Consider the following 15150-nt stretch of genomic DNA (forward strand, 5'->3'; position numbering starts at 1 on the left):
TTATTTTTCTTGTGCTACAGTGTACATTGATTGGTACATCATTGGTCCCTCAGCACCACCATTTCTTACATCTCTGGAAGAGTGAATGACGGAACAATGGACTAGACCAACGGGTTGTCGTTAGAAGGTGCTGGGCAGGCGACCAGAGCGACACATTTTTTTCTGGGGCCAAGTTGAGAAAACAAAGGGGGTGCTATTCTCCCCTTGACAAATGGTTGAATTTTAAAATCTACACAATACTACTACTACTACTACTACTACTACTACTACTACTACTACTACTACTACTACTAATAATAATAATAATAATAATAATAATACACAAAAAAAAGATTTTGTCAAATTTCCATTCATGCAAACATCAACCTCAGACACTGTGGCAGTTTTACAGCATGCATCCTTCTTCAGAGCAAAATCTGGAAAAACAGAAATATTTGTTCACCCCCACTGAATCTTGAACAATAGGCTACACCCTTAAACCTGAAAAGATATTGTCTGGTTAAAAAAATAAATTCCATATCAACTTGGACTTGAAGTCCAACCTGAACTCTTTCTCTGCACGCTACGAATATCCTGTCAGTCAGTGAGGCAGGAAACAGACAGCCAGCAGGTTGTCTGGCTGCCTCGACTAGAGCCTGTGGGGGTCATGCCTGTCAGGGGGAGGGGCAGGTGAGGCTGCCAGTTAAACAAAGAAACACCAGCAGCAGCAGCAGCAGCAGCAGCTCCCCCCCAATCGCCACCTCCACCCCCTCTTTCCCCATCCCGTCTGCCTTCCCTTCCTCTTAAAACAATCACAGCCAACAGGAACAGGAAGTGATGTCGAGGGGAGGTTGATCTAACCGGGGCAATTCCCCTTGGCTGGGTCAGATGAGGGGAAAAAGAAGGTGGGCAAAGACAGGCAAGGAAAGGAGAAGAGATAGAAAACACAGGCAGCGTGGTGGCAGGGTATCCTGTTTGGGTGTGTGTGTGCCCTATTTATAGGAAATCCCAGTGGGCACTCACATTGTTGTCTGCTGTGTTCAGCAGCAGTCACATGCAGAACGACGTCTCAGTCATGGAGCAGGAGCCACTTATTTCACTCCTTTAGGTTTTTTTTTTTCATATTTGCAATTTTGATTTTGATTCAATCAGTAAACTTTTATATTGAAAAGTGCTAAATCACAACCAAAGGCATCGTGGTGTGTTTGTACAATCAGAGAGAGAAAACCAACGGAAACCCTCCAGAGAAAGCAAAGTGTGACAGCAGCCAGGAAGAACTCCACTGTAGGAAGAAACCTGGAGCAGATCTGGACTACAGAGGGCGCTCACCTGCTCTGACTGGTTGGGGTGAAAAAGGAAATACAAATAAATGAGAAGAAAGAGAGAGAGAGGGAGAGACTACTCAAGGTAGTCAGGGTAGTATTATATGCTTATTTTATATATATATATATATATATATATATATATATATATATATATATATATATATATATATATATATATATATATATATGTATATATATATACATGTATACATACTAATTTGCTGATACCGATACCAGTTTTGGATATCCGTACTGATACCAGTTAAGTACTCTGCTCATACTCGCAAAATACGTACTGATACCACGACACAGATCACAGTTGTATATGTACATAGGGATTCAGTATTGCTATTGGTGAGTACTGAAATGCAAGTACTTCTACTTTACTCCTGTTAAAAAAAAGAAGAAAAAGAAGAAAGAAATGGTATCAGTGCATCCCTAATTATTAGTCAGTCATGGACAGAGGGAAGAATTAGGTTGGGTGGGGGTTTGGTTTTTTAGAAGAACTAGGAAAGAATCAGAGGGGGGCAGAACCACCTTAAATGTCATTGTCTGGGCTTTCTACTTGAGGAACAGGAGATGCAAGGATGCTATCCGACTTTGCTCAGCACTGCAGGATTCATGGGCATCAAATGGGAGCATATTACCGCTAGCGCAGGGGTGGGCCAACTGTTTGACTGGTGGGCCTCAGTGGGTTCTAAAATGTGACATAGGGCCTGGAGCAGGAGCAGACGAATGGAGTGTTTTGGTGACCCACCTCACAGGAGGAAAAAATATATCATGGGATATGTAGCGTGTAACATGTGCTTTAATGTCAAATTGAAAATTTGACATTAAAAACACAAAAAAGCAAACTTACAACAATATATGTGTCTCTGAAGCCTTGTGGTATTTAGCTCTTTATTGAAATGACTCTGAAGACATGGAAGAAATACAGCTATTTTATGACTTACTGACTATTAATAATAGTTTGCCCATGCCTGCGCTAGTGTTACCACCGTTGTTGTGACTCCTCGGCCAGCGACTGCCGCATCTCCAAGTCTTTCTCTTAGTCTTCCTCGAGAATGTGAGCAGGCCGTTTGTCACCGGGAGTCAGCGGCCCAATTCCTTCATCGCATAGCACAAAGACAAGCATGTGGCACTCGACAGCGATGCCCAGTGAGCCACACACGCCACAGCAGACTGAAGTCCCGGCCTTTTAAGATGCGGCAGAGGGCTCCCTGCCCTGAAAGCTGACACCGCGGCCTGCACCGCGGAGGCTCCTTGCGTCTTTTCTTTCCTCCCACTTGCGAACTCCTGTCTGTCCTCGGCTGTTAATTCGCACGTCACACGTTCCCTCTGTGTTCTATGTTATTAATACTATTGTTAACTGCAGACTCAAGGCTGACCTCTGTGACTCAAGTCATCGTATTACTGCTATATTGTGAACAACAGTGAAATTGCCAATCCGCCTTTATATAACACCCACTATAAATATCAGAAGTGAACGTCTTTGCCATTTATGGTTAGTATCAGTCTGCCGTGTCAGCAGAAAGAGAGGTTCTACTTGTTGACACAAAAACAAGCGACTTCCTTTTTCGTTCTGATGTTGCCGTGAGATAAAAGATTTTGTCATAGATCTTTTTTGTTGTAAACTTCATGTCGAATAAGATGCTTATCTGTAAGAGAAGGTTAGTGAGTGACTAAATGATGCTCGCTTGTCTTCCCCAGAGACACTGCTGTCTCCGCAAGAGTGAAGAAATTCACCTCAGCCCGAGCTTGTCTGTGGGAACATTTCATGTGACACAGCACCCCCTACAGGTGAATAGTTACGTTGAGATTGATTTTATTGTTACTGTGTGGATAGTTTATGTATAACACACACACACACACACACACACACACACACACACACACACACACGTATGTTTTTTTTTAAAGCATATATCCTGCCCTTGTGTTGTCAGCTGAGCACGACCTAAAATTCCTTAGCAGTTCTTCTCAGTGTTTGGGGGAGGGGGGGGGGGTTGAAGGTATTCACAATAATGCCGGACTTTTCTTCTTTTTTTTTTTTTCAAGCGACGGGTGATAGAAAATGAATGAGTGGTTGGCCGTATTGCAAATCTGCCTTCTTAATAATGCAGTAATGACCTCCTAACACGGGTGGCGCTGGTCGGTTAGTTGTAACACGAAATAGGTCATCGAAGAAAGTGGCGCCTCACCGGAAGGAGTCTCGCCATTGAAGCGTCCTCCTTTCAACGTGAGCGTTTCGTTGGAGTGCACTTTGGTTAAAGTTTAGAAAATAAATTAAAACAAAGAACTTATACCTGCCCCAGGTATTTTGTCGGAGCCATGGCATACAGAGGACAAGGACAGAAGGTCCAGAAGGTTATGGTGCAGCCGATTGTATCCTTTTACTGCGATGTGCAAAAGACGCGGTTGAATTAAATGCTACGGCAAGTTAGCAGCTAAGCTTGTCTTCATGTTTAAGCTAACGGCTAGTCGCCAGTTTTCCCGCATGTGATAAGAAATGGGCCCAAAGAAAACATGTTGTATTATATTTACTCATCGAAACTCAGCGGTGTGCAATAATTAAAAACGCGTGCAAATATTAAGGAAAATGTATAATTTCTCGGGGCTACTTTGGCGTGCAACGCTGTCCGAATCATTACGGTTTGTTCTTAATCAGTAAAAAAAAAAATATATATATATATATATAGTCGTTAAATGGAGGCAGTGAAGTTAGATCATAATAAGAAGTATACATTGAACTTTACGAGGAGTAGGTGACGTCTTTCGAACAGTTTCTAGCTTTTTTTTTTTTTTTTTGCTGCTACCACATATTTACAACCGTCGTAATGTATCAGTCTACTCGTACCCAGTAAGCTGGTTATGCCTAAATCGATTCAGTGAAATCATTCATAAATATTTATTACCTTGACCTTATTTATCAGAACCTGATTTTCAGGTATTTGCAAAATGTAAGTATGCTCAGATCCTCTCTCTCTCTCTCTCTCTCTCTCTCTCTCTCTCTCTCTCTCTCTCTCTTATGTCTTTTACATTTAAAAGAAAAACTGAACTGTTAGACCAATGAAGTTATGATAATAATAATAATCACGATATCTTCCTTTCCTTCAGCGGTCACGAATCCAGGTCTGGCTGTACGAACAAGTGAACATGCGGATAGAAGGCTGCATCATTGTAAGTCATAACTTGTTTCCATCGGAAATCCCTGGCCCTACTTATTAACAACTTGCATTTGAAATAATGCCACTAAAGTTAATGAGAAACGCAATAAACCTCCCCCATTCTCAACTCTCACTGGCCTTTCTCCCCAGGGTTTCAAACAGGGGGATTTTCAGATTGTTTTTCCTTGTGACTACTTCAACAGTCGGTGTCCTTTGAATAACAGAACAAGTTAATGGCTGGAATTGACACACAAATACATTGGCCTTGCATTTCTACCTCTATCTAAATTGCTAACATTGGGTCAGCGCATGTTTGGGAAAGTGGGTGTTTTGTAAATGATCCTGTTCTTACAGGTAACTTGTCTGCCACTTACTTGCAATATAGAATGGTGAAAATCTTGGAAGGCTGGAGTGAAGCTTGTGAAATGTAATTTTTATCTAACATGTATTACAATATATTGGTCGTTTTGGTAAGCCTATTGGAAAACAAGTAACGCATAAAAGCACAAGTTATGAAAGTTTATTTTTGAGTTACATTTAAAGCAGTGGGTTCTTCTGTCTTAGGGATTTGATGAGTACATGAACCTGGTTCTAGATGATGCCGAGGAAGTCCACATGAAGACTAAGAATAGAAAGCCACTGGGTAAGAATGAACTACATATTTTTACATTTGTATGTTACCTTCTCACTGCCCTTTGCCTTACTTATAAGCACGCTGGGCATATTAGGCAAAGAGGTGAATTCTTGACACAATTTAAATATTTTTCCTGCTGCAATCCACCAATTGTATTTGTTAGTTACTCAAATTTGTATCTATTGACTGTTTATGATAATGCACAGCGATTTTTGAGAAGGTGTCACACAGTTTTTGAAAACGCGGCTGTCAAAGGAAATGTGTGTGTATTTACTGTCTTACTTTCAACTAGGGATGTGAATGTTTGGGTCTCTCGATTTGATTCTGATTCTTGAGGTCACGATTCAATTAAAAATTCATTCTCAATTCAAATGATTCTCAAATCAAAAATTTATAAATTGCATAGTGTGCTGATGGGTAAAATATGGCATCAAAACATAATACATTTTTAAACTAACATTTTTACATTTGAAAACTATATCAACTGATTCCAATGTGGGGGTTAGGCCAGGTTTGATTTTCAAGAAACAGATTTGTTTCAGAAAAAAAAAAATATTTTGCTTTGTTCACTACGTTGCAGTGTTAATGCTATAAAAACAATCAGTTCCTTTATTGTGGGTCTACTGGAGGGGAATATGATGAGCGTTTGCAGTGAGTGGTTAGTCTGTTTGCAACAAAGTACTTCATTACTTGTTACCTTGCACGACTTAATGGCCTGGTGTGATCAGCCATCGGCGTCTATTACCACTGTGTATGTGCCTTGTTCTAAAAGAGCTGGTCCAAATTGCACCGTGTTCTTTTCAGTTTCCTTGTTATGGAGCTGAAGATGATGATGGCCTTTTACAGTTGCACCACCTGCATGCAATGTTTTGTGTAAACAATTGTGCCAACAATTTTCCCAATGAAAGCGGTCTTAAAAATAAACTACTGCATACATCACTAGGGTCTTCATTATTGTAGAAGTCGTAAGTCATTTGAAAAGTGACCTTCTGTACTACTTTACATCCATTGTCATGTTTTCTTTTAATGACCCATTCTTAAATTTCTCCCCCTTTCATTCTCTGTTCTCTCACAGGTAGGGTCATGTTGAAGGGAGACAACATCACCTTGCTGCAGAGCGTCGCGACCTAAAGTGATGGAGAGAACCACACAGTTCGATTCTTTGTTCTGTTCTTTGTTTTTTTTTCCTTGGGGGGGGGGGGGGGACTTTTTGTTTATAACGTGAATATGAAATAGTTTTGTTCTTTTGCATTCTCCATTTTGAAAATAAAACTTTTTCTTAAACCTGTTTCATTCGAACTAAATTTTGATTACTTGAGCGGTCGAATATAGGTCACCGGGCTGCAGTGCCATCTAGTGGCGATATTGATTATAGGCCATGCTCGCCACCTTTATTTAGTTGGGTCACTTAGTATAATTGTGGCGTGGTTGTGATTGATATGCAGCTTCTTCTTTTTTTTCTCCCCTTTTTCCCTTTTTTGCATTTTTATTTGTACGTTATAGACTGCACATGATACATTTTTAATCCGATTTAATATATTCTAAACCAATTTCTGGTGTAAACAGATAAGACCTAAGGAAACGAAACGAAGATTTTATGGTCCGATTCAAATCAAGTTAAATTAACAACTTGTTACGGCTCTTCTTGGTGCAGATTTCTTGGTAAAACCACGAAAGCGTGTTACTTTTAAGTGTTCTGCCGAATTATCCGGACTAAGATCTTTCAGTTGAAAGTAATTCAGAAACAACGATGATGATGATAACAATAATAATAACCATAATCCTAATAATGATAAGGATAAAAGTCTTGAAATTGCAGACTTGGTTTAAGTTTCGATCTTTAAGTAACCCGATTTAGACCGGACCTCGACGTAATTACGTAGTAGCCCAGTATTCACGCAACGTGTCCCTGATGTGTTGACTGGGAAGCCCCTAGTGCGGAGCTGCCAACGCCCGGCGTAAAGACAGGAATAAGGTACGGAAAATGACACTTTTACATTATTTTAAATTGACATTTTCAATTGTCGTGATGATATCAGTAATCTAATCATCAACGTTGGTCTGTGGCGACTTTGGTCCGGATTGTCCAATACGTGTTCGCAACAGCTTCCGCTGAAGTTAGAAACCACTTAGCTAAAAAAAAAAAAAAAAAAAAAAAGCATAGCATAGCATGCTAGCATACTGGGGATATTTAGCAGTCTGCAAATTCAAGTTGACGGACTATTTACTGACTGACTGGGAAAATTTTGACGTTCAGAGGTTAGTTATCCATTGCATAAGAGACGGAAGATGTGGTTTTTACCAGAGGTCAAAGCTGTATTTCGTCGCAGCAACGGAAAGCCAGTAGGATTCGACGAATTCACCAGTAATTCGCTAACCAATAGATGGTTTTCCAGTGTAGTAATGTTTAAATGTCTGTTTTTTTTTGTTTGTTTTTAGTTTCGTCGGAAAACGAAGTGAGTTATTTTAGTAACAGTCGTTTGGCAGTTCGTGCTAACGCAACAGTCGAAATTGTGAATATATCGACAGTGTAAACCCCTCCTGCTAGCAGGAAATGAGGCCAGATACAGGCCGAGTTTTTGCCCGACTCGACTACCCAGCATACCGCATCATGAGTTAACAGACGGTCGTGTATTTTTCTTTTTTGAGTGTTTTGTGATTTTTAAAAAAGAAAAAAGAAGTTGAGAATGTTACGAGTGGTCTAGGCCACCGCCGTCCTTACATTTACATTTGTACACACATCTTATTGTGAAGCTATAAAATGGCTTGAAGCCATATGCTCCCGAATTCCTCATCTGGGATTGAGGTCTAAGCATCTCCCCTTTTTATTTTCTATCGGTACGAAATTCCAGACAGTGAAGGCTGTGATCATCGATTCTTGGAATAATTTTACACGGAAGTTGTAAGAAACCACTGCGGACGTGTACGAATCCTTCCTAGTTGTCTGTCGTGTCAAGTCTCAAAGCTTTGTGGGTGCGTTCAAAACATTTATTTATTTATTTATTTATTTATTTATTTATTTAAACTGTAGTTTTGCCAAGTATAAGGAGTTCATTAACAGTAGTGTTATGTGACTCGAGGGTCTCGGTACGTCGCTTGTGGCTCGCAGCTATTTCAGATGAACACAACACGGCCTCGGTTGTCCTCATGCTCACTGGCCTACAAACACAAATGCTTGGATTAAGTCTGGCAGCATTATTGCAACCGTAGCCAGCCACTCTCTGCTCCCCGTGGCAATCAGCTTAACTGCGGTGTTTAGTTCAGGGTTTCACAATTGTTTTCAGAATTATTTTCGCTGTGTTCTAGATTTTTTTCTTTTCTTCTTTCCTTTTTTTTAAACGGTACATAACAAAGCCACGCTTGATGAATTCCTCCTTACATGATGTGATGGGACGTGATGGATTGTTTTTTATTTATTTATTATTATTGATTAGGCTGCAACAGTGCAGGGATCTATGTTGAGCATAAACTTGTATTGCTGCTTTTGAATGTAGTGCGCCTCTTACTGATTTTCGGATGCTGGCACCCGAATTTACAATGAACAATTATAGATTGAGAGGCATTAACCCCAAAGTCGTTTTAACCTAAATAAATACAAGATACCTTTTCACTCTGATCTTGACTTGTACCACAAAGGTGTATACATAATTGCAATCAGTTCTATTTGTTCCATTTGATATTAAGTCTTCCCTGTATGAGCTGTGAGTGATGTCAGGAATAATAACAAAACTGTGGTGTGTTAATGACAGCTCCTTTGGAAGGGATCTGCCTTTATATAAATCTGAATTCTTATTGGTGCATAAAAATGCTCCATTACTCAGTTACTAATACAACAGTAACAATTGTGCTATTTTAAAAAAAAAAAGAAAAAAGAATTACATTCCAGAACCACTCACCAAAGCCTTGTTTTCACTATAATGCCTGTAAATTCCGACCAAAAAAAAAAAATCCTGCTGGAGGCTCGGCAAAGCAGAAAATGAGGGAACTGTTTAAGCGTTTTCATCACATTCCATCACAGATTTTTGGAATGTAAACCAGAATGAATACAGATTTTTACCAGTTTAGCGCTGTGGCGTTTTCACACGGGGAGAGAAAAGGCTAGCCGGCAAAAATACCAGTTTTTCAGACCTTGTCTTTCACCAGTGATGCTGCTGACTTATAAGCGTGAGCGGTGGATTTCAAATGCCTGTGAATTACCTGCTTTTTTTTTCTTACTGAAAACATGTTTTGGTCAATGCTATGTGCCTTTTAAGTTACAGCCCTTCTAGTGCTGTTGTATGTGTTGGTTTATTATTTTAAATGAGAATCAACGCAATCATATCTGTGTTTCAAAAGCCACGTTCAGACTGCCAGCCAAAATCAGATTTTCAGCCCATCCAGATTGAAACCGGATGGCTCTTTTGTAGTCTGAACAGTCACACATCACATTAAATCCGATTTTTGCTAAACGGATTGAAACCACCTTCGGGAGGTAGTTTCAGATGGCATTTGGACAGATGCGTCTCAGTGTGAACAGCTCCAAACGCACTGATCGGTTTTGGCTGTCCGTTGACGTCACTCTACGCGACGCAAGACCCAATGCGCCAGAGCAGAGAGCGCCACTCCAGGTGCGGAGCTGTAACGTAATGGGGCAGACAGAAGAAGTAGGAAGCAGCAGTTTTCATACTGGACAGAGGAGGAAACTCATTGGATCCACAGTAGCTCCACTCCAGCCAAGCTCCAGGGCAGGGATCACAACGAGTGCTGCTGTCGCAATTATATGACGTGACACACTACACGCGCTGGACGACGCCTCTGTCCCAACCTGTCAGATGGGTCAATAATGTGGCCCAGTCTGAACAGAGCCAGATCCCATTTGGACACTTGCTAAAAGCAGTGTAGACAGACAGCCCTAAAAATCGGAGTTGAGAAGGAATCTGATCTGAACGCAGCCAGATTGTCCTGCCAAAACGCCAGAGACAAGAGAAATTTCTATATGTATAAATTTCAATTGGAGCCTGTTTAAATGTACTACCATGACACATGAGACTAGTCGTCTCATCAGATGATCGTGAAGCCACATAGCGTTAGAATGTTTTCTCTCTGTAACCTGGTATTGGGTCGTGCTGGATGTACATACACCCGTGTTCGCGTCTTTTGTTTAAATGTATGCGGTGTAACAATTGGTGGGTGCAGTTTTGTCCCTCCTGCTTCTCAATGACATCCCCACCCCCCACACACACTGGCGCAGAGCTCCGCAGTGCTTGGCTGTAGAACAATACTGCGAGTTCTGGGGAAGGAAAGGGAACAGCGACGCTGCCTTGTGTATGACGTCGCCACATACACTGAAGGAGACGACTCTGTGCTCACCTTTACAGTTTGCTTTTATGGAAAAGTAGATTTGTATGCACTTAGCAAATAATAAACAATAAATTATGGCTTTAACTAACAATCAGTTGATCATTTTTAGATTAATTTTTCAATCGGATAACAAAAAACAAAACAAAAGTGAACACTCTTTGGAAAGTCGCAGTTCAGAACATCTCCACTAAAGTGTCCCTTGGATATATGTGAAAATAATCTCCATAAAATAGTAATTTGTAATAGTGCTACTACTGTTACTGATGGGCCACACGTGTGTTTTTCTGTTTCTCTTGCAGATCTTGAATGAGTAGGGAAGACTGTAAAACACAGCCATGCAGACCATTAAGTGTGTTGTAGTTGGGGACGGTGCTGTGGGTAAAACCTGCCTGCTCATCTCCTACACCACAAACAAGTTCCCGTCTGAATATGTTCCTACGGTGAGTTTCTCCGTCTTTTCCCGTGGCTCCATTGGCAGAGATGATAAATAACGACGGCTCAACCGCTCATCTCTTGGTGCAAACTCAATGTTTAAAACAGTACAAGTCATGATGCGATCAAATCAAATATTCCCTCTAGTCAGGGTTAGCTTACTGGGCAGGCAGCTCCTCCCTAGTTTACTGGAAATCAAAGCCATCTGCCATTCTAGAGTATTCATGAGCATTTTCCTCTGTAGTCTCTTTGGTATGGTAGCAAAGTGGCATCTCAGGATTTTAAAACTGAGGCAAAAATCCTGTTATTTTCCCTAAGGGAATCCTCTGACATACTGACTTTAAAGTGTTTCACCTGTGTTCAAAAGTGACATGAAACCTAAGTAACCTTGATAAGCGCACGCATCCATTATCTTCCCCGTGTGTCTCTCCAGGTGTTTGATAATTATGCTGTGACGGTGATGATCGGAGGCGAGCCCTACACCCTGGGCCTGTTTGATACGGCTGGTACGTCCTTTTCATTCCACACCACATGTCCAGTTTCTGTTTGTCCTGAAGAACCAGTATGTTGCCTCTAGTGGCTGTCGCACGTCTTGCCCTGAGATTTCTGCTTGCCGCGCAAGTGACACTCTTTGAAACTATGTGAGCGCCAGGTGTGTGTCGGTGTGTTGCAGTTCCAGCGCTCCAGCCTTCTTCTGCAATACAGATGCGTTCTCATCAATGTGGTCCGGCAGGCCTGCACTTCTTTAACTCTGTTTGCTTTGTGCTCCTCCCAGGTCAGGAAGACTACGACAGGTTACGGCCGCTGAGTTACCCCCAGACAGACGTATTCCTGGTCTGCTTCTCTGTCGTGTCGCCCTCCTCCTTTGAAAACGTCAAAGAAAAGGCAAGTCGTGCCCTTCGAGGGCTGAGTGTCGACTCACAGTGTGTTTCCATAGCCTGGTTTGCTAGTTTTCATTTTGTTTGTTTGGAGACGAGATGTTTTAAATCTGCGTTTCTCAACTGGTGTGCCGCGAGCCAAAAGTGGGTCATGGAGCTGTTTTGGGTCATGGGCAGTTTCCCTGTATTCATGTCATGTCTAGTAAATAGACATGCTAGGAAGTGGGCTAGCAGTTTTATGGATTGGATTAAATGTGGGGCGGGATTTCACTATAAGGTAAAAAAAAACTGTGGGTCCTGAGACTCCACCATTGGAGAACCACTGCTTTAAACCCCGTTTGAACAACAACAAGAATACGCTGCTATTACAACACAAAACTTTTAATTTTCTATTTTACTAGTGATCCAAATCACGTTTCCCTCCAAATCAAGTCTGTTAGACTCCTGTCCTTTGCCGCTACGTCCTCGGCCCAGATGCTGCATTTTGCTTTATTGCAACAAGGCTGAGCACCAGGGTCGAGTTCTCTGCTCGTACTGGTAAAATACGTGCCGATACCAGGTCAGGAAGACTCTATAGAATGTCTCCCATAACATTTTTTTTTAAATGTGTGTGTGTGTGTGTGTGTGCGTGTGCGTGTGCGTGTCCAGTGGGTCCCAGAGATCACTCACCACTGTCCGAAGACCCCCTTCCTGCTAGTTGGAACTCAGATCGACTTGAGGGACGACCCGTCCACCATAGAGAAGCTGGCCAAGAACAAGCAGAAGCCCATCACCCCGGAGACGGCCGACAAGCTGGGACGAGACCTGAAGGCCGTCAAGTATGTGGAGTGCTCTGCCCTCACGCAGGTCAGTCAGTCAGTCCAGGTCCACACACACACACACACACACACACACACACACACACACTATACACTATACTCACACTCTCACACGTTACATGGCAGTGAAATGTTGGGAAAATGTCCAGCTTCCAATTTGGTGTAATTCAGTGTCGGCGAGTGTTCTGCTCATTTAAATACGAACAGTGTCAGTGCTGCAAAGTTAAGAAAATGGAAAATAAATGAGAAAAGAAACAAGTTCTTTTTGACACTGGCCCTTCCCCCAGGTAGCTCATATATATATATATATATATATGTATATATATATATACATATATATATATATATATGAGAATGTACACAGAGCCACAAGAGTCTTACTTCTAGTCAGCTGCCATCTTGCACCACCATATTGCTAAGGAAATTTTACACACTGGACCTTTAAACATGGAATAACAGCGATCAACTCAGTGGATGGTGATTGGCTGATACGCGCCTGGGAGGAATTCTTCTTATTGCGCTGATGTCCGTGCTGCAGGGGCCGGTGGCCGCATTGGACACTTGAAAGACAGGAAGTAAGACTTGACTGTGAGCGGAACACTCGGCCGGAGGTTTCTATTGCTGTAGAGGCTAGCTTGTGAGGCTAGCTTGTTTAGATACTCGAGATTAGTCGCTTTGTGCGAGCTTCTTAAATGGACTTTGAGGTTTGTTGAGTTTTTGCCCTCGAGAAGCAAGCCACAGATTTAGTATTTTTCCACTAAATGACATTTGCTTTAATCTCTCTCCTCGTCGTAGTGGAAAAAGTCCCGTATGGGACTTTGCTGCTGCAGTGAGTCGTTCGTTAACCTACTGCCGTGAAAGAGGGGCGACGACACAGAACGGGAGGTGCATTTAGGTGCTGCTGCGTTAAAAAAATGAAAATAAAATTATCCTCGGCAAATATTTGCCAGAGAAGAAAACAAAGGGAAATATGACTTCAATTTAAGTTTGTTTTGGTTAGTTTTCTAAACACACAAAGTAGTGTAAGTTATCATTTTTGTCCTTTTTATCCATTTCAGTTAATGAAATAGTTTTTTCAATTTCAGTGTTATTTATTCTGTGTCTTCGGTGCAGTTCTAGCCCTGGCCTACTGTAGACAGGTGTGTGTTTCCTTGCGGTGTCAGTTGTTGTTGTGCTGGCTGTGGCTGAATCTCGGTTCTGAAGTTGGAAATGGAATGCGGCCCCAGGAGAGCAGATGAAGCTTCGACTCTTAACCGTTCACGCAAGAACAATAGTGTTGCCCCCCCACCCCCCACTATGTTCTTCCTTCCTCCTCCTTGCACAGCAGCTGATGTAATTTCCTGTTTCCTGTCTAGGCTTTCAGTGATTAGCCCCTCCCTCTTTCTCTCTCTCTCTCTCTCTCTCTCTCTCTCTCTCTCTCTCTCACTCTCTCTCACTCTCTCTCTCCCCCCAGCCAGAGCTCTTATCATCACTCTTCGTCTTTACACTTCTTCACACTGCTGTTCTCTAACTCACTAGTTCTCAACTAGTGGAGTCTCAGGACCCACATTTTCTACCTTATCATGAAGTCGTACACACACACACACACACACACACACACTCGACTTGAGAAACACTGTAACTTGAAGCTTCACTGTGTCTGTCCAGCCATAGTTGTTTTTATTGTTCAGCCGTGTTCTCCTCTTCTCCTCCTCTTCTCCCTCCTCCATCCTCTGTTCTTGGCTCTAACGCGCTGTTGTTCTCTCCTCCTCCTCCTCTTCTTGTCGTTGTAGCGAGGGCTGAAGAATGTGTTTGACGAAGCGATCCTAGCCGCTCTAGAGCCACCTGAGGCGCAGAGAAACAGGAAATGCTGTATATTTTAGAGCCTCGGCTGCTGCAGCTGCTGCTGCCGCTGCTCTCGTCTCTTTCCCTCATTATTGTTGCCACAAACTCTGCATTTTCCACTTCATCCCCTCATTTTCTCTCCTCCCCTTTACATGGAATGATCTTTGAACAACTCCTCTGTGTCTCTGCTCCACACAGCGAACTAACTGCTGCTCATCATTAGGCCACAGCTCTTGTTACTGACTCTGTTCCTTCCCCAGTCTGCAATGTTCTCAGCATTGGCCTGACTCAGTCACTTCAGTGGCCTTCTGCTGTGCTTCCGCAATTGTTCATTACTCGTTGCCTTTTTTGCAATCCGTGACTGCTGACGTTCAGCCCGACTCCACAAAGTGGGACCTCCGCTCTGCACTTTGCCACTCTGACATTCCTCAGCTTTGCTGCATTAAGGGGGGGGGGGCGCTCGTTGAGGCGCTGGTCCGGAGGAAGCGGCCAGTGTTGGTCACTGCGTCTCTCCCTTTGTCCTCCGGCGGCGACGGAACTCTGAGATCAGCCTCAACACTCAGCTAATCCTCCATTTCTAATGTATTTTTTCTACTTGGCGCTACTGTCTGATCAGATGATGTAGTTACACATGAGTGTGGAACAGTATAGGAACGTAAGGGGAGTGTTTGGCCGTTTTACCACCTGACTAAAGACACTGAGAACTGAAGTGTTGACTTCTGTGACGCTTCTGTCTGAGTGATTCACTGTAAA

The 15150-nt window shown here is 42.4% G+C and overlaps 2 protein-coding genes across 2 annotated transcripts in view; both read left to right on the forward strand.

The window, feature by feature from the left end:
• Window positions 1-3503: 3503 nt before the first annotated feature.
• Window positions 3504-6393, forward strand: snrpe (small nuclear ribonucleoprotein polypeptide E). Its single transcript, XM_076024430.1, has 5 exons — window positions 3504-3689; window positions 4238-4264; window positions 4422-4484; window positions 5036-5114; window positions 6181-6393. Exons 1-5 carry the CDS (start codon window positions 3636-3638, stop codon window positions 6234-6236), a joined length of 279 nt encoding a protein of 92 aa, XP_075880545.1. The 5' UTR covers window positions 3504-3635; the 3' UTR covers window positions 6237-6393.
• A 528-nt stretch (window positions 6394-6921) lies between these two features.
• Window positions 6922-15150, forward strand: part of cdc42 (cell division cycle 42) — a 12162-nt gene continuing 3933 nt past the window's right edge. The window contains exons 1-5 of the mRNA XM_076024426.1: window positions 6922-7080; window positions 10745-10885; window positions 11311-11383; window positions 11653-11762; window positions 12404-12601. Of these exons, the coding sequence (XP_075880541.1) occupies window positions 10781-10885; window positions 11311-11383; window positions 11653-11762; window positions 12404-12601 (486 nt within the window). The 5' untranslated portion in view covers window positions 6922-7080; window positions 10745-10780. The remainder of the gene's footprint in view (window positions 7081-10744; window positions 10886-11310; window positions 11384-11652; window positions 11763-12403; window positions 12602-15150) is intronic.

Source organism: Nelusetta ayraudi, unplaced genomic scaffold, assembly GCF_046127955.1.
Source record: "Nelusetta ayraudi isolate G7.1 ecotype Tasmania unplaced genomic scaffold, CSIRO-AGI_Nayr_v1 ptg000017l, whole genome shotgun sequence".
Lineage (NCBI taxonomy): Eukaryota > Metazoa > Chordata > Actinopteri > Tetraodontiformes > Monacanthidae > Nelusetta > Nelusetta ayraudi.